The sequence below is a fragment of the Saimiri boliviensis genome, chromosome 10 (genome assembly GCF_048565385.1).
Source record: "Saimiri boliviensis isolate mSaiBol1 chromosome 10, mSaiBol1.pri, whole genome shotgun sequence".
Lineage (NCBI taxonomy): Eukaryota > Metazoa > Chordata > Mammalia > Primates > Cebidae > Saimiri > Saimiri boliviensis.
This window is the reverse complement of record NC_133458.1, coordinates 120,671,982-120,698,212: the sequence shown is the minus strand read 5'-3', so window position 1 is coordinate 120,698,212 and position 26,231 is coordinate 120,671,982. Positions and strand designations below refer to the sequence as shown.

Here is a 26,231-nt window from a genome sequence, read left to right as displayed (position 1 = left end):
GTACATAATTTACCACCCAGCAAGTCTACTACTAGGTAAACACCCTAGAGAAACTTTTAACATATGTGCCCCAAGAGATAAGTAAAGAATGTACAGCATGATTTATAACTAAAAAAAGAAGTTGGGGGGACAGGAGAGAACCTAAATATCCTTCCACAAAAAAATGAATAAATGAATTATGCTTTATTTATATGAGGGAAATATAAAGCAGTGAAAATATATGAATTCTAGTTACATACAGAGCAGAAATCTGAGTAAAAAAATAGTACTTATAAAAGAATACCATTTTTATAAATCTTACAAAGAATGTGAACATTTCATAATAAAAATATATACTATTTAGTAATCTATATATGGCAAAGTTATAAAGAAATGCAAATTGATTACAATTCAAAAATTCAGAATAGTGGTTACCTCTAGGAGCAGTGAGGGGATGAGCTCAGGGCATACAGGACTTAAAAGTAATGATAAGGTTCTATTTTCCATTTGGAAAGTAGGTTCCCAGTTGTTTATAACTGTGTTTATAACTTCCTTACACATTATAATGTCCTTTTATATATATAAATTATTAAGAGAATGAAAATAATGGTATATTATGACAACTGTAAAATTATCAGAAAAAGAAAACATCAAAATTATAAAAACCAATGAGAGAGAAGACAAATGCTTATTTTTAAATGATAAACATTCATGGACATCAACCACCCAGCTTTAGGGTCTTTGTTCTAGCTATTCCATCAACCTAGATATTAATTTCTTTGATATCTACTTGGCTAACTCCTTCTCCTCCTTCCAATCCTTGTTCTACTCCCTCTTCTCAAGAAGAACTGCTGTGACCACCTCACTTGATTTTTCCATGTCCTACCCTGGATCTTGGTGCTCCCCATCTGCCTTACCCTGACCTTACCTTTCTTCTAAAATCATTTTTTTTTTGTATTTTTTTTAATAGAAATGGGGTCTCACTGTGCTACCGAGGCTGGTCTTAAACTATTGAGCTCAAATGTCCTCTTGCCTCAGCCTCCCCAGGCCACCATGTCTGGCCTAAAATCCTTATCACCTTCTAACATCCTAGGTAATTTACCCATTTACTATATTTATCTTCTGTCTTCCCTCCTTCCCCACTCTATTAGAATGTAAGTGATATGAATGCTGGTGTGTCTCACATGCCTACATAGTTGATGCTCAGTAAATGAACTCTTTTTCTTTTTTGTGAAGACTTGGCCTTGTTATGTTGCCCAAGTTGGAGAGCACTTGCATGATAGCTCACTGCAGTCTCAACCTCCTGGGCTAATGTGATCCTCCCACATCAGCTTCCTGAGTTAAGCAGCTAGTGCTACAGCCATGCATCACCATTCTAGGCTAATTTTATTTGATTTTTGTAGAGATGAGGTCTGGCTCTGTTGCCCAGGCGGTTTCAAACTCCTGGCTTCAAGTGAAGCCCACCTCGGCCTCTCAAAAATGTTAGGATTACAGGTGTGAGCCACCATGTCGGGCCTTTCTACTTCATTTTTAACAAACAGCTCCTGGATAATATATCAGTCCCATGTTTCTGTTTCATAAATTATTTCTTTTACTGATAATGCATAAGTTGGGCACAACTTCAATCAGATGATATGACCCCAATTAAATTTTTGTGAGTGGTCTATTAAAACAAGGTCGGTTGATTGTATCACAATGTTTGAATGACATCTGTTTTAGTTATGAAATTGTTACAACTAATTCCAACCATGAACAAATCAAATATTAATCTGGAGTTTAAAGACGAACTAAAGAATAAAAAATAATTACCATGTGTATATAAATGATCTTCCGTAATTTACATATATCAATGTACCCGACAACGTACACTGCAAACAATGATGCAATCTGAAATTTAAAAAGAAATTAAAAGTAAAAAAGATAAAATACCTGCAAGAATGAAGAATATGAATATAGTCATTATGTTAATATAGAAAATATTGGTTGATTTTTTTTTCTCCGATAGACAGCTCTCTCAATCATGTGAATTGTCTACTTCATTGATTATCCAAAACAATACTCATTTTAATTTCAAGTCAACCTTACTGTCAACATGTACAATTAAAAAGTACCTTGTCCAATCAGAAAAGATGAAAATGTAATTATAACAAGACAACTAATACATAATTGGGGAAGGTATATTAAACTGGAAAATAATTATGCAATGCAGGTGTGCATAAAAATATGTTAATTTCTGCTTGCTAGTCACTCTTTACAACTATCTCCATTAGCGTTCTTTCATTAATACAAATATTCAAGAGTTAGTTGTAACCAAATTTATCAATTTCAAATTAAGAGTACTTTTGCTACAAAGGTATTTTTAACTTTTTTTTCCATTTGGAAGAAAACTGTATGTTATGTATCAGTAATTCTGAGAGTACTGGAATTATTTAGCTGAATTAATTGATTAAATGATGATACAGTGTATCTTATAGACAGGTATTATGTCAGACAATGCCTCTACACACTTCATCATAGAGAAAGCAATTAAAATTAAATTCTTCCTCTCCTACTATAAAAAAACAGCATGGCTGGGCGCGGTGGCTCATGCCTGTAATCCCAGCACTTTGGGACGCCGAGGCAGGTGGATCATGAGGTCAAGAGGTCGAGACCATCCTGGTCAACATGGTGAAACTCCGTCTCTACTAAAAATACAAAAAATTAGCTGGGCATGGTGGCGTGTGCCTGTAATCCCAGCTACTCAGGAGGCTGAGGCAGGAGAATTGCCTGAACCCAGGAGGCAGAGGGTGTGGTGAGCCGAGATCGCGCCATTGCACTCCGGCCTGGGTAACAAGAGTGAAACGCCGTCTCAAAAAAACAAAAAATACCAGCATAAACAAACTGCAAAATAGTTGAATACTTAATCATATAACTTAAGTTTCATTCATCAGGTTTTTTTAATCTCTAAGCAATTTACAACAAGTTTTTCCATTAGTGAGAAAAACGAAGTTTCCCTTTACTCAGTTACCCATGGAGAATACTGCATTGCTTAGGGTGACTGAGACGACACAACAACTGTGGGGAAGTGTGTGTTATTATTCAACACAAGCCCCACAGGGAGGCAAAATACCTCCAGTGACCCTGGTCTCCACAAAACACCAGGCAGCCTTCACTGTCAGGAAGCGATGAGAATCCTCCCTTTCCACCCCAAGGGCTGAGCAACACGCAGCACATTTACAGGGCTGCCTTTTAAACAGAGAATCTCAGAGGCAATTTTAAACCAGAAACCAGCTGAAAATGTCATCAAACTAAGTCAGACGAAGGTGTCAACAAGATAAGATCAAAGTAAAAAGTACAAATAGAGCCTATTTTTTAAAATAATGATAAGACCAACTAACCTTACTGATACCTCACTAAGTACCAGGTACTGTGTTCAGAATCATATACATTACTTCCTCTGGTCCTATCCACAACCCAATAAAGTAGGTTCTTTTATTATCTCTATTTCAGAAATGAGAAAACCTAAACTAAGAAAAGCTAAGTATTTTAACCAAGTTAAGAGGCTAGTGAATATAATTAGACTCAAATCCAAGTCTAACTTCATTTCCCAAGCAAGACTTTCATTAAAAAGGAACTCTTCAACTGCTTTATACAAATACGACTAGTACAATTAAAAAAAAAAAAAGCAGTAGGCAGGGAAAAAAATGAATATGCAATTTACTCCCTCTCTCAACAAGCTACTTCCATTTACGGTGGGCAAGAGTACATGGAAAGACAACAGATAAATTTCTAGACTGGTACAGAGAATTCTGTAAGACATAAACTGATTAGCTATGTATCTTGTAATCCTATTTGTCCTTATTCTACGTGCAAGAATGTACACAACTACTCATAAAAGAAACATTTTACGTAAGAGAAATACTACAGTTAAGAGAAACGCTTAAAGTTGCAGTACTAGTCCTCTTTTAAGCACACTGAATAACAAAGATAATCATTCTTACAAATTTGAATTCAATAAACGCAGTATGTTAGGAAGTAAATAATGAACAACCATTAATAAATAATCTGACATATTTCTCTGTCCTGAATTTTCTTTTGTTCAACATTTCTAAAAAATATTTTAGGAGAACAGTTTTCCTAGAAAATGTTTTAGGAGTTAGAATCACAGAACATCTCCGTTATAATTTCATGCAAATGAGTTCATATAGTCAAACATACTAAGCTTAAAACAGCTTAAAATATAATCACCTACCTGAGTAAGAAGTACAAACTGAGCAAACTGCCAAGGAAGCATGAAAAATACATTGGAAATACAGAGTGCAATCAAGCTTCCTCTATATAGTTTTGTAGCCCTTGAAAAGATAAAATAAGTAAGTTTAAATACAAGTCTAGCATGGCTCCAAACTGCTGCAAACCAGAATCTCTAAATATATATAATCTGGTTATAACATAACCTAAACATAAAATGAACCAACAGGTTAGAAATTGTACCTCCTGATGCTCAATTACAACAATTTTCTTTGAAAGGTAAATAACCATTATTGCTAATAACACAAAGTGGGGAGGGTGGCTGGGTCAGTATATCTACGGGAATTTTTTTCAAATTTTATTTTGGTGAATCCATGACTGAACATTTAAAAATACTGATTCAATATATTCATTAGTTAGAAAGGCAGAAGATGCCTATGAAAAAATAATAGCATATTTGAAGCGCAAAGCATTATGCAGCCAACTACTTCAAGAATGAGGAATAAGAGTTAAGAGGCTGGGAGAGATTTTATAAGCATGTGAGATAAAAAGTTGCATCTGGCACATGTAGAAGACAGAAAAGAGGAGAAAAAGATACAGTGGCCATTCTGGAGCAATCTTTAGAGACCTCACTTTGGTACTGACTTGTAATTTAGGAGACTTTTTAGGAGGGTGAGATGATTTTATCCTCTAAATATGTGAGCCAATGCAAAGCCCTCACACATGTCCATCTTCACAAAAGTGGAGTGTGCATGCTAATATACTAGGAGATGAAGTGTATGCAGCTTGGATAAAGACATTCTGGTTACATAAACCTACCTGGAGCATAGAGCACCACCATAAAATGCTTTTCTCCACTTCCACAAGCATCCTTTCTCCAAAGGACATCCCTGTCTGCTATTTTAATCCAACAAAAGTATTTTTAAACTCCAGATAACCTTTTAATGAGTTATGAAATTGACTTACGGAATAAAACTCAGCATTTAAAAATGCAGATTAGCGAGTGAAACAGAATATATATGACTGTATCCTACTTATAAGGGGCTCTATTCTGTGAAACTTTTGTTTCAGTTGTGTGCATACATGTACATGTGCAGTAAGCCACAGTGTAAAATTTCTTATTTCTTACAGATCATAGTCCAAAAGTTTGAAAGTCACTGTCTAAAATAAAGCATATTTCTATTGCTTTTGAATACTAAATATGATTTTCATTTTTGGGGTAACAAGAGACATTAAGATTTCTCAGCAGAATTTAATACCAATCTGGCAGTTGGGTGAAGAATGTACTGTGGGGAGATAGGAATGAATAAAAAACAAAGAAAATCCCATTGGTGATCAAAATAGCTCTGACCCAAGACAACAGAAATGGAAACATAGATATTGCCAAGAACAAATAAGAAAAGGCTAAGAACAATCAAGACAAAGTGAAGCTGGGCTAGCATTAGCATTAGAATTTCTGAAAATGCTTAAAATTCAAAAGTGGACAAAACCAATTTGTTAAAATATACCACCAACGTCATTTATAAATGATTCCTAGCATTAAGAAATAGTCTCTTTCTGGTTTTATGACAGTATCCTCAGCACTGCAGCCTGCATCAACACTGCTCAGCTTCTTCTTGGTTCACCCAAGCCATCACCACTCACCACCTCCCTCTAATGTCACAATGTGCCAACTACAGGTAGAAACCAAGAACTAAAGGAAATGGCTGCTCTTCCAAAGAAGACAATGTCAGTAATAAGGATGAAATATCAGAAGATGAAGATGGCCAACGGAGAGAAGGTTATTATCCTTCAGAAAAAAAGACAAGATGTCTTCCAAAACGTCAAGAAAAAAGGATGCGATTTTCCAAGAAGGTTTCCAAGAAAGCAGTTTTCCAAGAAAGCAAAATGAAAATCCACCCTTTCAAGCAACAAGTCACAGCCATACCAGGCAAGCAAGGAGCCATGCCAACCAAGGAGCATAACAAGGAAAGCCACTGCAGTCAGAAGTGATGAGGTGCCGATGAAGATGGCAAGGAAGATCAAGACGGGATGGATCTGAACCAGCAGTGGCAAAAGCAGCAGCTGCTTCAGCTTGCGATGGCCAGGAATATGAGAAGGGAAATGTCAACTAGAATATAAACAGAGACAGTGAAGAAGGATCTAAGAAAGGAATGTTCTCTAAAACTTTTCAGCAGAAAGTAAAGACAGGTATGAAGAGATGGGCAAGGCTGAAAATGACAATGATAAGAGGCTAAAGAAAACAAAGAGCTTGCCACAGAAGCACCTGCAGCCAAAAGCAGAGAAGAACCCAACAGAAGACAGCCCTTGAAGGCAGGAAACAGCAACTGGAGAGGTCCCATCCTGGCTGGCAAAATAATGACCTCCAGAAATATCTATGTCCTAATCCCTGTAACCTGTGAACACGTCATGTTGCATGGCAAAGGGGAACTAGGGCTGCGGACGGCATGAAGATGACTAATCACCCAGCCTCACAGTAGGGAGCATAGCCTGGATTATCCAGGTGGGCCCAATGTAACCACAGGGTACTTAAAAGTGGAAGAGAGGCTGAAAAGAAGGTTGGAGTAAACTGACAAAAAAGGACTCAATCCACCACTGCTGGTTTTGAGGACGAAGGAGCCACAAGGCAAGAAATGCAGGCAGACCCCCAAGAAATACAGGCAGCCTCCAGAAGCTAGAAAAGGCAAGAAAAGTGATTTTCTCTTCTCCCACTCTGTACCTTCAGGAAGAATGTACCACCTCTAATACTTTGATTTTAAAACTTTGGAGTTAGAGAACTCCAAGATAATAGATCCAAGTTTGTGGTGACTGGTTTACACAGCAACAGAAAACTAACCCTACCTTCTATGGTACAGAGGGACTAAAGGAGGCAGCACTCAGCCCTCAGAGCAGCATACCAATGGCTACTCAGGGACAGATCAGATCAGCGAGTGAAAGAAGAATCAAAGGTTTGCTTTCACTGTATTTAAGACAGGGGCAGAGATAGAAAAGCAGGAAGGAACTAGAGACTGAGAGCAGTCTGCTGTCTGCACTGCAATGGAGAAAAAAGCCAAGGTCAAGAATGTGAATGTGGGAAAATAGCATCTGTAGTGGTGAATCAAAGACTCTCAGCACAACACATCTTATGGAAATGTTTGAGACGGGACCGTTGCTCAGGGTGCCTCAGAACCAACAGGGCAGAGCTTAAGGTTATGAATTCATAGAGGTTCACCTTAATTGAAGGTGCTAAAGATGCTTTAAACTCTGTAAAGAGGAATTTAGGGGACAACAATAAAGTTGGAGCTACACAGACTTTAAAAAGCTAATGCAAAAACATTACCCATCCCATGATCTATAAAAGGTCTGTGTAAAGACACTACTACATTGGAGACTAAAAGCCATGTGATGGTTCTATGCTTGCTGTAATAATCAGTGGGAAATAGATTGCCCAAAGGGTTCAGCATAACAGAGTTCAACAAAGTTCTTGTAAATTCAGAGGATCACTGAAGGGAGTTATCAGTCTGAGTCATCTTCAGATTTTTATCATGCTTTATTCCATTTTTCTGTAGGCCCCATTTTGTTTCATTTTTACCCTCTGGAGCAAGGCAGCTATATTCAGTATTTGTCAACAGAAATGAAGAGAAGTGTGAATTCTATGAATTATCCTTTACCCCAAAGGATTGTATCTTACAGGATACACTGTAGCATGACCAGCCTTCACCTTCTTTCTGCTAATTTTCAGGAGGTTATAAGCGGTAACAGAAGACTTGAGAAAGTGGAAATGAAAGAAGAAGTGAAAGCAAATTTGCTGTTTCTCAAGCAGTCACTGTGGACCACCAAGAAAAAGGAAGAGGAACAGAAGGCTGATAGAGGAAAGGTTTTTGGTAAGTTATACTCTTAAATTACCTTTACTAATAACAGGATCATATTGGCTATTTTATTATGTTGACTTTATCATGGAAGCTTAAGATACTCTAGTTTAAATTATTTAATGCAAAAATAAATAAGGTTAAGTCAAAGTTACCTGAGAATATGAGTCACAAGCAACATCTGAAGAACAAGGAATGGATATGAGAAGCTTTCACGGAGAGGTGGTGTCCACATCACACGAGTACACTGAAAAAAAAAAAAACCATAGTATTAGTATACTTGCTAAATTTACTAAGAGACATACCAAGTGAAAATTGCTATTTATAAATAAAATTATTTTTAACAAAAAATTTAAATGGTGTGTTGTAAAAGAAGCTACTGGACTCTCCAAAAACAGCAAAACTGGCATGTGAGAAATATTACTGACAGACACACACACAACTTAAAATTATATAAAGCATTAACATCATGAATTGTCAACAAGAAAATACCAAAAAGAGAAGCAACTACATCTTAAAAGGAAAGGGAGAGAAGTACCAGCAAGAAAATGTTCTGCCAAATTTTAGAATACTTTCTGAGTTAATTATCTATTGTTTGTTTTCTTTCCCATGAATTTCAGCAAAAATATCCATAATAGTATTTGAGAACTCTTTGTAGTCATCGATTTTAACATTTTCAGTCATAGTGCTGCTACGAAGGGATATTCCATTTTTGGTTTTACTTCTATGCCTAAGCTACCCTGGGTTGCGAAATATTTAAAAGTGGTGTAATCAAATTAAATAACAAAAGTCCTAAAATTGTTAAATATAAACCTTTCTGAAAACCTCACTTTGGACATAATTAAGCAATGTACTATCCCAGTTGTAACGATGTCATTTTCCTGTGTATATGGTAAATATATTAGAAAGTTCAACCTTCCATCGACAGAAAACCGCATAGTATTAAAGACAACCAATCTGATATTACTAAGTCACACTAAAATAAATCATGTTATCTTTCAACATAAACAAGGGTACCTAAAAGACTTCACAGAATGAAAAAGACCATGCTAGAAATAAGTGTTACCTATATTTTAGCTCTACCTCAGACTACTGAATATTTATAATACTGCTATAGAAAGATTGAGCCAAATTAATCCTCTTTTCTGTCAAACTGACATTTTCTCTATGAACCTGACATAGATATCTATTTATGAATGAACTACTCACAAAAGAGAATGCTGAAAACATTGAAAAGATCTGTTGCTAATGTATACTGTTGTTACGAGAATGCAGTTTTTAAAAGCTGTTAGTTTATTAGTTTAACTGGAGACTTCAGTATGACTGACAGTAAGATACACGGGCAAACCATGTTTCATTGCCCTTTACCATGCTTTGCAGATAATGTCTTTTACAAATTGAAGGTTTGTAGCAACCCTGCATCAAGCAAGTCTATTGGTGCCATTTTTCCAATAGCATGTGGTCACTTCATGTCTTTGTGTCATGTTTTGGTAATTTTCATAATATTTTAAGCTTTTTCATTATTAGTATATCTGTTATGGTGACCTGTGATCAGTAATCTCTGATATTACTATTGTAATTGCTTCAGGTGCCTTGAACCATGTCCAATAAGATGGCAAACTTAATGGATAAATGTGTGTATTCTAACTGCTCCACCAATCAGCCACTCTCCCATCTCTCTCCATCCCATTAGGCCTCCAAATTCCCCGAAACACAACAATATTAAAATAGGAAAATTAATAAGTTTACAAGGGCCTCTAAGTGTTCATTTAAAAGAAAGAGTTGTTCATCTCTCACTTTAAGTCAAAGGCTAGAAATGTTTAAGCTTAGTGAAGAAGGCATGTCAAAAGCCAAGAGAGGCTGAAAGTTAGGCCTCTTATGCCTGCCTAACAGATAGGAATGCAAAAGCAAAATTAACGAGGGAAATTACAAGTGAAACAATCTTATTGCTGATATGCAGATAGTTTTAATGTTCTGGATCAAATCAGCCACATTTCTTTAAGTCAAAGCCTAATCCAGAACAAGATCCTCTCTTCAATTTTATGAAGGCTGAGAGAAGTGAGAAAACTGCAGAAGAAAAGTCTGAACAAGCAAAGGTTGGTTCATGAGGTTTAAGGAAAAAACCCGTCTCCATAAAATAAAAGTACAAGGTAAAACAGCAATGCTGATGTAGAAAGTGCAAGATTTAGCTACAATAACTGATGAAGGTGGCTGCACTAAACAAAAAATTTCAGTGCAGATGAAAAAGCCTTGTATTGGAAGAAGATGCCATCTAGGACTTTTTCAGTTAGAGGGAAGTCAACGCCTGGCTTCAAAACATCAAAGGACAGGTTGACTCTCTTGTTAGGAGCTAACGCAACCAGTGACTAAATTGAAGGCAATATTCACTGATCATTTAAAAAATCCTAGGACCTATAAGAATTACACTTAATCTACTCTGTATGTGATCTACAAATGTAACAATGAAGCCTGGATGACAGCACATTTGTTTTACCAAGATTGACTGGATATTTTAAGCCCATTCTTGAGACCTACTGCTCAGACAAAAAGATTCTTTTCAAAATCTTATTGCTCATTGACAATGTGCTTGGTCACACAAGTACTCTGATGGAGATGGATGAGGTGATTAATGTTGCTTTCATGCCTGCTAACACAGCATCTATTCTGCAGCCCATGAAGCAAAGAGTCATTTCGACTTTCAAGCCTTATTTAAAAGATAAGTTTCCTAAGGCTCTAGCTGCCATAGTGATTCCTCTGATGAGTTTGGGCAAATAAAATGTAAATCTTCTGGAATGGATTAACTACTTCAGATGCCATTAAAAACATTCTGATTTATGGGAGGAGGTTAAAATATCATCATTAATAGAACTTTGGAAGAAGTTTATTTCAACCCTCATGGGAGACTCAGGTGGGCTCAAGACTTTAGTGGAGGGAGTAACTGCAGATGTGGTGGAAGTGGCAAGACAGCTAGAATTAGAAGTGGAGCCTAAAGATGTGAATGAATTACTGTAATCTCATGATCACACTGTAAGGATGAGGAGTTGCTTCTTTTTTTTTTTTTTTTTTTTTTTTTGAGACGGAGTTTCGCTCTTGTTACGCAGGCTGGAGTGCAATGGCGCGATCTCGGCTCACCGCAACCTCCGCCTCCTGGGTTCAGGCAATTCTCCTGCCTCAGCCTCCTGAGTAGCTGGGATTACAGGCACACACCACCATGCCCAGCTAATTTTTTGTATTTTTAGTAGAGACGGGATTTCATCGTGTTGACCAGGATGGTCTCGATCTCCTGACCTCATGATCCACCCGCCTCAGCCTCCCAAAGTGCTGGGATTACAGGCTTGAGCCACCACGCCCGGTGAGGAGTTGCTTCTTAAATGAGCAAAGAGTAGTTTCCTGAAATGGGATCTAGTACTGGTGAAGATACTGTAAACACTGTTGAAATGACAACAAAGGATTTAAAATATGACATAAATTTAGTTGCTAAAGCAGTGGCAGGGTTTGAGGACTGACTCCAATTTTGAAAGTTCTACTGTGGGTAAAATGCTATCAAACAGCATCACATGCTACAGAGGAATCTTTCATGAAAGAAAGAATCAATCAATGCAGGAAACTTTACTGTTATTTTAAGGAACAGCCATAGCTATCTCAATTGTCAGTAACCACCACCCTGATCTGTCAGCAGCCGTCAACATCTTCTATGCCTAAGCTACCCTGGGTTGCAAAATATTTATAAGTGGTGTAATCAAAGGCAAGACCCTCTACCTGGACAACTTGCTGAAGGTTCAGGTGATCATTAGCAGCTATTTATTGATTCACTTATTTAGAGATGAAGTTTCACTCTGCTGCCCACACTGGAGTGCAGTGGCACAATCTTGCTCGCTGCAGCCTCTGCCTCCTGGGTTCAGTCAATTCTCCTGCCTCAGCCTCCCGAGTAGCTGGGACTATAAGGAGGCACCTGCTACCACATCCAGCTATTTTTTTTTTCTGTATTTTTAATAGAGACAGGGTTTCACCATGTTGACCAGGCTGGTCTTGAACTCCTGACCTCAGGTGATCTGCCTCAGCCTCCCAAAGTGCTGGGATTAGCAACTTATTTTTAAATTAAGGTATGTACATTGTTTTTTAGACATAATGCTATTTCACATTTAATAGACTATAGTATAGTGTAAACATAACTTTTATATGCACTGGAAAATGAAAAAAATTGTATGACTTGATTTATTACAATATTCACTTTATTACAGTGATCTGGAATAAAGTGCAACAAAAACCTGCAATATCTCTGAAGTATGCCTGTGTGACCAAAATTAGTAAAGCCATCATTCTCTGTACAAAAACAAGTATTCAAACTATGTAATATACAACTTGAGAATTTTCTTCATACAGACTGTTCCCCCATATCTGTTACCCAAATTTGAATGACGTTATCATCTCTCAGAAATTCATTTCATTTAATAGCTGAAGTCACTCAGTTCACCAAAACTGAATTAACATCCTCTGAAAGCAGGGACAAGAAAACTCAATTACAGGACTGTAATGAAGAGCAAGGTCTTCTCCGTCCCAAATTCTGAGAGCATGAATTCAAATGTCCTTGAAAGTACTTTCTATTGTTTCTCCAATAACACCATGTGCTTTACTAGATCTGGTACAAATGTAATTGCCATCCCAGATGACCCCATATAATTTGAAAATAGTGAACAGATTTGGTTTAGTCATGCCTTAAGTTTCAACAAATAAATATTTTTTCTTTATCTCTAATTTTAAATGTAAAATAAAAATAGTGTGACAGTTTAAAATGTCAATGCTTTTTAAAGGCTTTATTTTGAAATTTGAGAATTAAAGGAAATATACATGTAAACTGTTTCAAAAAGGGATATATAAATGTCTGTTGTCCCTAAAGAAATCCGTTTATTGTGAAAATAAATTCAAAAAAATCTTACACTGAATAAACTGCTATCATCTAGTATATTAATTTTTAGCACACATTTCATAACACTTATTTTATGGTATAACAATACCGTGTAGATGTTGATAACAATAGGCTTTCATTTTCTGCTTAATATTTTTTAATCATTTACTCAAGAATCAATAACTAAAGTCTCTCAAAACAGTTTAATTTTCCAATCTCTATTTTGAAACTATTATAACATTGGAAATACAGCACTATCTAATGGATTTATTTTTATAACTTCAAAAATAAATAGAAGTATAACTGACTGGTTAGTTATAAATTGTGGTTGGTATCAAATAGATCATGTTTAAGATTCATTCCAAGAGTTTTTACTAGAGTTGCTGTTTGCTGGATCAATCCTAACCTATTATTATAAAGTTTAGGTTTAAAACAAATTACCCACCTCTAACTGCTGCTTTTCTAAGCTGATTATGCTATTGCTTTATATTGTTTAATATTAACTATAATAATGTTTTAAACACTGTATTTATGAGTGCTTCCTTAAAAGATTGCTGGCACCATGAAGGTTAGGCTACCTCTCTTCAGAGAACGTTACAGGTGTTAAGAATATTGCTATCCACAGAGTAACCATAAAAATGCTACGTTTAAGAGACATGGCTTGAACATCTCCTGTATGACATTACTTAAGGCAGTTCCATTGTTTAGAAAGATCTTTAGCTTGGAGTAGCTTTTGTGCATCTCAGGATACTGTACGTTGATAATGAGTAAGCCTGGTTGCTTCCTTTAAGTTTTGGTCTATTTTTGTACCATACATGGATGGAGTATTTCTTATCCAAAATGCTGGGAACGGAAGTGTTTTGGATTTTAGATTTTTTCAAATTTTGGAATATTTGCATTGTCCTTACTGATTGAGCACCTCTAATCCAAAAAAAAAAACAAAACAAAACAAAAAACAAATGCCCCAATGAAAATTTCCTTTGAGAGTCATGTTGGTACTCAAAATGTTTTGGACTTTGGTGTATATCAGACTTCAGATTTTCAGATTACAGATGCACAGCCTGTACTGATAGGCTGCTCAATTAATCAGTTATGTATTTCAATCTGAATGTATAATACAATTTTGGCTCACACAGGGTTTAATGTGTCAGTGATATGTAAATGCTATTTTAAATTTTACTTTCTTTATAAAGAATTTCTGCTGGTTGTATGAGAGAAAACATCGATCTTTTTGTCACTGAAAATCTAAGATATCAGTATATCCTGTCCTAAATTTACAAAAAACCGCTGTGAAAGCAGCCCATTTTGTCAAAGAAGCAGTGAGAATACCCCCATGTCTCCATCCATTGTTGCAATGACTCGAACTTGACCATTGCTTACTCATCTAAAATAGAAAATGTATCTGGCAAGATGTTATCAATACCGACTCTACTATCTTTATCATGTGGTTATAGATTACACTTCTCAAAGTTATCAACATAACCAAAATTATGACTACAAAATGAAAGCATTAGTCAAGATACAAAGGCAATAGAAATAAAAGCAGAAACAAATAATTCAAGTTGTGCTACCAAAATGATAATACAACATGGAGAAATAAAAATAATTCAGGTTACTTCTGAATTGTTTAACTTTTATGCTGACTACACTGCCTTAGTAGAATATACTCTTAGGAGAAAAATAACTAGAGAAATACTGAACCATACTTTGTAGGTTTGTTACTGATAATGACATCAGTGTAGTAACTCTGAAACTATTTTGTGTGCATTACAGAATAATTTGTTTCTGGAACCTTTTGGTGTTTGAAGTGTTCAGACACCAATGAGATATATTAAAAGGGCAGAAAATAGTACCAAAATCATAAAATGTCTAGAAATTAATAAAATATGTGGAAAACAAAACATTGCTGAGAGAAATTAAAGGAGATGAATATAAATCTATGTTTATGGATTGAAAGATTTAGTATATTCAGGATGTCCATTCTCTCTAAATTTATTCAGAGATGCATACACAACCAGCGGGTTGTGTATGTGTTGAAAGAGGAGGGAGTAGTGACAAGCTGATTCTAAATTTATATGGGAACACAAAGGACCTGGAATAGCCACAGCGATACTGAAAAAGAACAAGGTTGGAGATCTTCACTATGAGATATCAAACTTATAAAGTGACAGAATTTAAGGCAGTATGATACTGGTTTGAAGATAAATAGACAAACAGAACATAATTGAGAGTGTAAAAACAAATCCAAAAGCATACAGTCACTTAATTTATGACACAAGGCCCACCACAATTCAGCAAGGAAAGAACTTTCTTTTTAACAAATGGTACTAGGTTAATTGGACATCCTATTTGGGGTGGGGTAGGGGAGGAAAGAATCTTGAACCTCTTTCATACTGTACACAAGATTCTAGACAGATTATAAACCAAAATGTGAAAGCTACACCAAGATTTTCCCTTATATTTTCTTCAAGCTTCTAAAATATGAGAAAATCTTTATGACCCACAGTAGGCAAGGATTTTTTAATCAGACACAAAAAGGACTAAACATAAGAGACCGATAAATAGAACTTCATAATAAGTAAGAACTTCTTCATCAAAAAAACCCAAAAAGATCTGTGTACAAAAAGATAAAAATCACAAAACCCATAACGATGAAAAGGCAGGTCATGAGTGGTGAGAAGGTACTTGCAGAACATATATTCTACAAAGAATCCCACAGAATTGACAAAGAGTTCCCATATGTGAATAAAGGAAATAACCCAAGTATTTTTTTTAATGGGTAAAGACTTAGGTATTAAACAAAAGAGACTATCTAAATCAGGTAAGCCGTATTAAAAAGTGCTCAATATCATTACTCATCAGGAAAATGCAAATTAAACCCATAAGAAGGTACCATTTCACTCATCAGAATGACCATAATTAAGAGGACTGTCAATGTCAAGCACTGACAAGGATGTATTGATAGAAGAAACTGGAATTCTGGAATTCTTGTACATTGTCAATAGGAGTGAAAACCAGTACAAGCACTTTGGAAAACAATGTGGATACATATCACAGACATATGCTGACAGAAGACATCAGACACAAGAAAGTATGACTCTACTTATATGAAAACCCCAAATAGGCAAAACTAATCAATAGTGATAGAGATAGGAGAGTGGCTACCTGTCTTGAAGGATGAGGAGGGATACAGATTGTACAGAACAGAGGTAAGCCTGCTTGAGGGCTGGAAATAGTCTATACATTGACCTAGTTCCTGGATACAAGATTATATACAAATGTAAAAATCCACTGAGCAGTTAAAATATACAAATCTTAATGTATGAAAATTATATATCATTAAAATGTGGGGAGACTACTATTGGCCAAATTTGTAACAATGGGAACATCAAAAAGAATTGTGATGGATTGTAAAACACTGAATAAGTAAAAAAAGAACCTATGTATATATAGCAAAAGAAAATGGCAGGAGAGGGGATTTGTCTTTATGGAACACCATTAAATGTAGATGAAGTGGTAGAATTGGAAAACTATCATTTGCAATGGCTAATGTAATAACTAATTCAGGCAAGGATCATCAATGGACACATAATCAGTTGGCAAATGTTATAAGGGAAGAGGATATTCGTGGTTTCTCAAAGTATCATCCCACATTTCACTTATTCATTAAAAGGAAAAGGGGCATCTTCATAATAGAGAAATATGACAGACACCACCTTAACCATGTGATTTAACTTAGTAAATCCAATAATGAAACAAATTGGTCTTATATACCTCCAGATGTAATGCAAAGAAGAAGATGTAATACAACATCATATGTGCCATACTCTTCATTAAAATGACTAATCTGGCTGGGTGTGGCAGCTCACACCTGTAATCCCAACACTTTGGAAGGCTGAGGCAGACAGATTACTTGAGGTTAGGAGTTCAAGACCAGCCTGGCCAACATGGCAAAACCCTGTCTCTAATAAAAATATAAAAATTAGCCGGGCGTGGTAGCACAAACCTGTAATCCCAGCTACTCGTGAACCTGAGGCATGAGAATCACTTGAAATTGGGAGGCAGAGGCTAGAGTGAGCCCAAACTGTGCCACTGCATTTCAGCCTGGGCAACAAAGTGAGACTCTGTCTCAGAATAAAATAAAATAAAATGGTCTAATCTGAATCTATTATTGAGGAAACAGCCAGACAAATCCAAATTAATCAGACCACTACAAAATAATTAGACTCTTCAAAAATGTTAATGCCTATGAAAAAAAAAAAAGAAACTGTTCGAGATAGACTTTTCTAAATGACAACTAAATGCAATGAATGATACTTAATCAGATTCTGGATCCAAAATAAAAGCATCAAAAAGAATAAACAATGAAAATGAGAATATGGACTATATTAAGATATTGTATAATTATTAGTGTTAAATTTCTCACGTATGATAACAGTATTGTGATTATGTAGGAGAATGTCCCTGCTTTTAGGCACTATATACTAAAATATTTAGGGGTGAGATATATCATATCTGCAACTCATTTTCAATGGGATTAGAAAAATGTCTGTGTCGGTGTTTGTATGAGAGACAGCAAACCTGTCAAAATACTAAAACTGGTAAATGAAAGTGAATCGAGAGCATTTCTGTAAGTTTCAATTTGTTAGAAATAAAAAGCTGGAGAAAAAAACAACAGTAGGGAAAAATGCACTTTTCTTGTACTGCCTTTTTAGTACCAGATTTATAGTAGAACTAGATATAGCCCAAGTGAAGATATAAAACAGCTGTTGGCTCTTCTGTCACACCTGGGAACAACTGCATAATTTAGGTAAGGACCTGCCATAGGCAGAGAGTCTTTGTTGGAACCAAACAATTTCTAACAATATAAACAAGAACCTGAAAAAGCTACAAACACAAAAATGACTATTTTTTGTGAAAGCTACCCCTCCCACAACCTGGGACGGACACACACACACACACACACACACACGAATGTGGCAAAGAGGAGTTGGGGAGAGTCAGAACTCAGAGAGCAAGATCACAATCTCACACAGTGCTTAGGTGCCAGGGCCTTGCCACAGCTGAATCTGGAGATGGATTAAAATTAACTAAAAAACTGAAAACTAACCCCTTCCCAATGTAAAGAGTGGTTAAGATCAAAGGAATCAACCTCTTGAGTTGAGCACCGGGAAAGTTGGGGATTGAGAAAAAGAAAAAGGAGATCACTGTAATTCATTTGCAACTTGAAGTAAACTAAAACAATTAAAACTATACTACTGGCCTGCTTGGCAGGGCTTCATGTGAGAGCCCAATTCTGTGTCTCTTCCTACGTGCTTGACATAAAAGAAGACGTTCCTCTCTAGACAAATTGAGGCAAAAATGATTATCTAGATCACTCTTTATCATTCTTTTACAGAAATCATCTTGCATAAAATAAAAAGCAGCAAGAAAATATGACCCATAATCAAGAGGAAAAAACAGTCAATGGAGTTAAATTCCCAGATAATGTAGGTGTTGGCATTAGAAAACAGATTTTAAAATAACTACAATCATTAGATTTTAAAATGTATAGGAAAATATTAGTAAGATGAATGAAGAGACAGGAAACTTCACCCAAAAATGGACGCTCTAGGAAAAAATGTAAATTCTAAGAAGAAATGAAGGAAGAAAAGGAAAGCTAGAGGGAGGGAAGGAGGAAGGAGGGAAGAAAGGAAGGCAAAAAGGGAGGGAGCAAGGGAGAGAGGGAGGGAGAAAGGGGGCAAGGGAGAGAGGGAGGGAGGGCAAAAGTTTACCAGATAATGATAATTGCAGACTTCATGCATCGGAATAAAGTATCCATCAACTCCTAGACATCGCAGGAGAAAATACCAAAAGGGAGGAATAGAGAGAAAAAAATATGGGGAAAAACAGAAACAGAGTGTTAAGTCTGTGAGATAGTATTTTTTAAAAGCTGAACATATAAGTAATTAGATTTCTCAAAGGACGAGAGAAGAATGGAGAAAATAAAGTATTTTTAAAAAAGAAATTAGCTAGAAATTTTCCAAAACTGATTAAAAATAAAAACCAACACACAAAAGTGTTCAATGCACAAAGCACATCTAGGTTCACTACCATCAAACCAACAAAAACCAAATATATAATGAAATTCTTTGAACAACCAGAGAAAAAACACATTACACTCAGAAGAACAACAATAAGAATTATGGCTGACTTCTAACCAAATGGTGGAAGCCAGAAGACAATGGAATGGCATCTTTAAAGTGCTGAAAGGCAAAGCTACCAATCTATAATTCTTATTAACCAAACAGATACTTGAAAAAATGAAGGCAAGATAACATTTTTAGACAGACAAAAACTAAGGGACTTATTGGCAGATCTTTACCACAATGCTAAATAAAATTCTTAAAACTAAAGAGAAATTATGCCAGATAGAAATACAGATCTGCAGGAAGAAATTAAGAACACCATTGAGATGCAAACTGAAATGCCCAGTTGTTAAGGATGACTAGGAATTAATTAGGCACAGGTCGAGATGAGTGGGGCAGTATACAAGGCATAGGTAAAGAGCATGTGCAAAGGCCTTGAGGAAGGAAAAGAAATAGTCCCTTCAGGGGACTGGAGAAAGAAGGGCCCAGGGCTGAAGCAAAGCAAACAAAGATAGCCTGAAGAGTGATGTGAGACAAAACCAGAAACCCAGCTGGGGCAAGGTCATAAAAAATGTTGTAGGCTACTTTTCTACCGTTGGCTGCTTTTCAAATTTACATCAGCAGATATGCTGCTAAGATTAACACAGTTTTTATTGAACTTCTCAAGTTACTGTAAGTTTAATTAATAAGTTCACAAATCCACAGACATACCAGTGAATAGCCTGCATAAAATTATGCATCTTATACTTACACTATTTCCCAAATTCATGTAAATCATCTCACTCTAATAGTCATCATTTTCCAGTGCTCTTCCATTCACTCCAAACAGACCCTACAATGACCTACAGAAATCTGCTCTTACTCTATCCCACCTCCCATTATTATCTGTCTGACCTTATCTGCTATTACTCTCTGCTCCTCCTTGCTGCTGCTCAAATAAGCCAATTATTCTCCTGCTTTCAGGAAGAAGATTATCCCACATTCATGATTGTCCTCAAGGATAGCAGTCTTTGTTTTACTTACACATCTCAAGCATTAAAAAGTACTGGATGTAGAGCAACCAACACTGGAAAGAAAGGAAGAAAGAATGAAAGAAAAAGAGGTCCACAGATTGTCAAGAAAAGATCTCTGCACATTTCATTTGTAAAAGATAAATTATAGGGATGTCTTCTTTGAAATGCTACTCCCCTACCTAAGAGTTTTGTGTTTGAAGAGATTAATGGGGAATCAGGAAACTTGTAATCCTCTCTTTGCAAAAAGATCTGCAATATTGATCTGGGCAATGATTTCTTGGATAAGACTGCAAAAGCACAGGCAAGGAAAGCAAAAATAGCCCATTAAAATTGCATCACACTAAAATGCTTCTGTACAGCAAAGGATATAATTAACAGAGCGCAGAGTCAACCCATGGATTGGGAGAAAACATCTGCAAGCCACACCTCTGATAAAAAAACCAATATTCAAAATATATAAGGTACTCAAATAATACCAAGAAAACAACTTAATTTTTAAAATGGGCAACGAATCTGAAGTCACTCCTCAAAAGGAAAGATACAAATGGCTAACAGATATATGAAAAAAATGCTCTGCTTCTCAAATCATAGAGGAAATTGAAATTAAAACCACAGTGAGATATCAACCCACACCGGTTAGAATCAATATTATCAAAAAAGACACATGATAAGCGTTAGACAGGATGTGGAGGAAAGGCAACTCTTGGACACTGCTGGTGGGAGTGTAAATTTATACAGTCCTTCTAGAAAACCATAATAATGGAACTGGCAATCCTACTTCAGAGTATATATCCAAAGGAACTGAAATCAGTATGTCAGAGATATCTGCACTCCCATATTCATTGCGGCATTATTCACTATAGCCAAGATATGGAAGCAACCCTAAGTGTCCATCAAGAGATTAATGAATAAACAAAATGTATTATACATATGCAATGGAATATGACACAGCCTTAAAAAAAAAGATTATGTCATTTGAGACATGATGAATGGAACTAAAAGATACTATACTAAGTGAAATAAATCAAGCACACAAAGGCAAATACTATGATCTCAATTATGTGTGGAATCTAAGAGTCAATCTCATAGAAACAGAGAACAGAAAGGCAGTTACCAGAGGCTTAGGGGAGAGATGCGTAATGGGGTGATGTTGACTCAAAGAGATAGTTTAAGTTAGGCAGGAGGAATACGTTTTAATGACCTAATGCTCTATTTGGTGACTACAGTTAATAATAATGTATTGCATATTTCAAAATTGCTGAAATTTTGAGATTTTTAGCATTCTCACCACAAAAAATGCTAAGTTGGTGAGGGAATAGATATGAAAAAAATGCCAATTTGGTGAGGGAACAGATAAGTTAATTTGCTTGACTGAATCTTTCTACAATGTATACATAAATCTAAACATCACATTGTATACAATTATTTGTGAGTTAAAACAAATAAATTTTTAAAAATATAAATAAATAAAATCATCTCCCTCCCGGATAACCTTGAGCCAATCACTTAATGTTTTAGTGCTACCATTTTTATGATATTGGGCTATTTACTAGGTATCTACCATATAAGAATATTATAAGGATTCATGAGATTGTTTTCAAAGTATTCTAAGAATTCTTTTCCAAATTTATATAAATGGCATAACTATGTCAATAATTAGGAACATGTACGTTTATAATTTAATCTCAGAGTTCAGTGCAAAAAATATTTAAGAAATATGGGTCAGAAACACATTGTGGGTCACAAAAATGGATTAATTAGACATGAACCTCAAAGCAATCCTTCCATTTACTCTCAATTGCTTTTTTTTAAAAGTATTTATTTTTAAAAAATACAAAGTAGGGAATTTCCTCTTCATATGTGCACATCTTTATATATGTGAACATATTTTACATAAAACAGCATTAATCATGCTTAGTAATAACTTTTTTTATCTTGCCATGAAAAAGCTAAACAATCCTATTTCACAAAACGTATTTCTAACAGTCAAAAAATTGGAGAAAAATACTGTATTCAGGTTTTTCTTAATACACATCTATGTGCTTTTCAATCAGCATGCCAAAACCATGCACCATCAACACACACTGTGTGCATCTTGTACAAGAAAACATTTTAAAGGCAAATGAAATTGCTAGCTTTCATCTTTGCAGAAATTCTCAATTGTTATAGAATGAATATTAAAGAAGCTTGATCAATGAAAACATCTGCATAGTTTTGATTATAAAATGTATAACCTCAATATTACTGATCATTATTATGATCCCTTTTATTGAATTTTCACAAGTTTCAGATTTAAAAGTTTTAAATTTCTGTTTTAAATAATTTATTTAATAATCAAGCTATTCATGCTATATATTTTATAACTAGTTTGTTCAGGCAAAATTTTTCCCTTGTAAACCATATGAGGAAAAAGAAAATTTTTAAAAAGTAAAAAACGCATTTAGTACAGAGCAAACTAAATAATGGAAACAGAACTTAAACACAAGTAACAATTCACAACTATTCTCGGTAACATAAACCAATCCCTCATAAGATCAAAGTAACTCTCCTAAGAAAGTAAGGTACCAATTAGTAACCAGCATTTCCACTGAGTAATGCCCTCCAAAAGCTCACTAAATACATAAATAGGTACTACCAGAGTAGGTATTTTTGTCATTAGAGGAAGTATATACTTAAAAATCAGAAAAAAGGCTGAGCACTGTAGCTCACGCCTGTAATCCCAGCACTCTGGGAGGCCGAGGAGGGTGGATCACGAGGTCAAGATATCGAGACCATCCTGGTCAACATGGTGAAACCCCGTCTCTACTAAAAATACAAAAAATTAGCTGGGCATGGTGGCACGTGCCTGTAATCCCAGCTACTCAGGAGGCTGAGGCAGGAGAATTGCTTGAACCCAGGAGGCGGAGGTTGCGGTGAGCCGAGATCGCGCCATTGCACTCCAGCCTGCGTAACAAGAGTGAAACTCCGTCTCAAAAAAAAAAAAAAAAATAGTTTTAAAGTGTTTCATGGTCCACACTATCACAATGTGCAGGATCCACAGTCAGGAACAGCCACATCTTTTTTTTTTTTTTTTTTTTTTTGAAACACATACCACACCAATTAACTGATGTCATGTTGCAACCAGTTGTCAAATACTCTAGCTTTACATTTCTGGGATTCCAAATACTAATACCATATTAGCTAAATATCCATTAGTAACTCGCTGACTAAAAAGAAGTCCAGCATTGACTCTGTATTATGCTTGGAGATGACAACTCTTACAGCACATGTTAAAACGTGCATATTCAAATACTGCAGGCACTGAGTGTATAAAATGCATGGAAGGACAAAGTCACTTCACATAAAGCCAGCTGACCTTTATTCTTTTCTCCTTCAAACAAAATTTACCATGAAAGAAATCCAGACAGCGATGAATTACTAGAAATTCATTTACAACTATGATTAATCCATAAAAAAGAAATCATTGATACCCTGAATTTATATTAGAATTTACACTAAGTAACAGTAATAATACAAGCTAACAACTATACAGCAGCTACCATGTGCTAAACATTGTTATAGGCATTTACACGTATGAATACATTTAGTCTCTGCAATAATCCTATGAGGTGGGTAATGTCATTATTTCCATTTAAAAAGAGGAAACTAAGGCAGAGAGATTAAATGACTTGCTCAGGTCACACAGCCACTAAATGGCAGTCAGGATTTGAACCTGCATAACCTGGATCCAGAGTCTATATTCTTTACAATGTCGTTCTCTTTAGAAAGCCCTTGAGTACTTTTTGCAAGAAATACTCAAATACTTCGCAAAAAGTATTTAAAATATTAAATGTTAATACACTGAAATAACAATATACTTTATAGCTCCTGCAACAAAAAGTTATCCCCACAAAAGAAAGTTATATTGATTACCAGCTTACTTTTATCCTTCCTAAAACATGAGCTTTCACAGTTTTAAAATTATACAAAGAATTGATACTTGAGGCTAGGCACGTGGCTTACGCCTGTAATCCCAACACTTTCAGAGATCAAGGCAGGAGGATCCCTGAGGCCAGGAATTTGAGACTGGCCTGGGCAAAACAATAAGATCCCATCTCTATAAAAATTTTTAAAAATTAGCTGAGTGTGGTGATAAGAATCTGTAGTCCCAGCTATTCTGGAAGCTGAGGCAGGAGTATGACTTGAGCCCAGGAGTTTGAGGCTACAGTGAACTATGATCATACCACTGCACTCCACACTGGGCAACAAAAAGAGACCCTGCCTCAAAAAATATATATATTCAAATTGATACAGACTCTACTATTTCATCAAATTACTAAGTTTTATATCACATAAAAAGCATAATGGCCATGAAAAGTTAAAGTGAATGCTAGTGTTTAAATTATGAGTCAAAATAAGATCAAACATTAAAAGAATACCATTATAGATTAAATTTAAAGAAACCTGCATTTCCCGGAGTAATTCTGAGAATAGTTTTTGATTACCTACCTCTCCATGATTGAAAAAGAAGCACAACACTGTAACCAGGCCTCCTAATCGGCTGCCACTGGAAAAAAAGATAAGAAAACATAACTCAAATAACAAAAATTCAGGTCAATCCTAATAAAAACCTTAAAATACATAACATCATAACCTCTGGTATTAGAAAAGATTTTAGTCACACTAAAACTCTCCTATGCTTATTTACAAAACAGTTTATTCCCTTCAAAGTATAATTAGTCAAAATAATCTTTTTTCATTTTTTAAAAATCATTTGCTATCTTTAAAATGCATAGACTTGGAAAAGAATGCAAACTGAAAGGTAATAAAAAAATTCTTACTAACCATATTACTGTACATCATGCAACCTGATTTTTCTTTTTATTTTCTTTAGTACTTCATATTTATTTGTGTCTTTCAGCATTTCTCAAACTGTTTTCCTTGGGACAGATGCTACACATTAGGAAAAGGGGTGAGATAGACGGGCAAGGAAAGGGATCCATGGTCACGAGGATGGAAACCCCACACTGGCTACCTGCTCCTAGGAATTCACAAGGCACTTCCACACATTAAAGATTTAATTCTGTATTTCCCAAACCCAGTCCCCAAGCTACTTTTCTACAGAATACACTTGAGGAATACCAGCTTATAGATAAAGTTTTATGTTTCACTTGTTTTCAAAAAACTGGAATAGAACACAAATATCAAAGTATAACAGTCAGGCTTATAACTCTAGGTAAGAAATTATAAGGGTATAATCTGGTAGTTCTAACAATTAACCTTCATTTGCTCAGGTAAGAGTGAAATATGTTTCCTACCATCCCCCAAGTCTGGGTAAGGGACATAAGGCTATGTTTAGGTTTATTTCACCATGTTATCCATCTTTACTCTTGAGGTTTTCTTACTCGATTTAGCTCATGCTGCTTTCTCATTATTCTACCCAAATATCCTTCCTTCTTTTTCTCTATCTATAAGTATAGGTATACCACAGAGAGGTCACAGAGGAAACAAAGAACCAGATGGTATAGGCATCAAAGGCCTTGTATTTACTCTTGCAATGTGTGAATGAGAGAAAGTGGAAGAGATGGATGCAATGGCCAGTAGGGATAATCCATGTAGGGAATATCCAGAAGGAGACAGGTAGGGCTGGGACTCCAGCACAGGTCGCCTATTTGCCTTGGCAAAAGAGAAGGAGGAAGACTGACAGCATATTTAGTGGCAAGTATTTTGTGGCGTTTTCATGTTCCCCATAGAGCAGAAGACACAGCTACTTGCTGCCAGAGAGAAAAGATGGCATTAAAGGTCTGAGGAAAGAGAGAAATGTCTGGAACACCACTCACATTTCAGGAGAGTGTTAACCAGGGAAAACACAAGTGCTGCTGGGATATCTTAAGGAAATAATTGAGGCTGCAGAACACAAATCTATAGGGTCACTAATCCTAAGACTGTGATCTTTGCCTATTGATGATCAGCCTAAAAAGCACAAATGAGGCTGGCAGTGATGGCTCATGCCTGTAGTCCCAGCACTTTGGGAGGCTGAGGTGGGCAGATCACGAGGTTAGGAGTTCAAGACCAGCTTAGCCAACATAGTGAAACCCCAGCTCTACTAAAAATACAAAAATTAGCCAGGCACAGTGTGGGCGCCTGTAAT

General features: G+C 35.8%; 1 protein-coding gene across 4 annotated transcripts in view; it reads right to left on the bottom strand.

The window, feature by feature from the left end:
• DPY19L1 (dpy-19 like C-mannosyltransferase 1) overlaps positions 1–26,231 on the bottom strand; it is a 113,213-nt gene that overhangs the window by 40,569 nt on the left and 46,413 nt on the right. For all 4 annotated transcript variants that reach the window (XM_074379839.1, XM_039462090.2, XM_039462091.2 and 1 more), the window contains exons 7-10: positions 24,590–24,647; positions 8,210–8,301; positions 4,211–4,310; positions 1,789–1,866 (exon numbers count right to left, since the gene is read on the bottom strand). In XM_074379839.1, the coding sequence (XP_074235940.1) occupies positions 1,789–1,866; positions 4,211–4,310; positions 8,210–8,301; positions 24,590–24,647 (328 nt within the window). The remainder of the gene's footprint in view (positions 1–1,788; positions 1,867–4,210; positions 4,311–8,209; positions 8,302–24,589; positions 24,648–26,231) is intronic.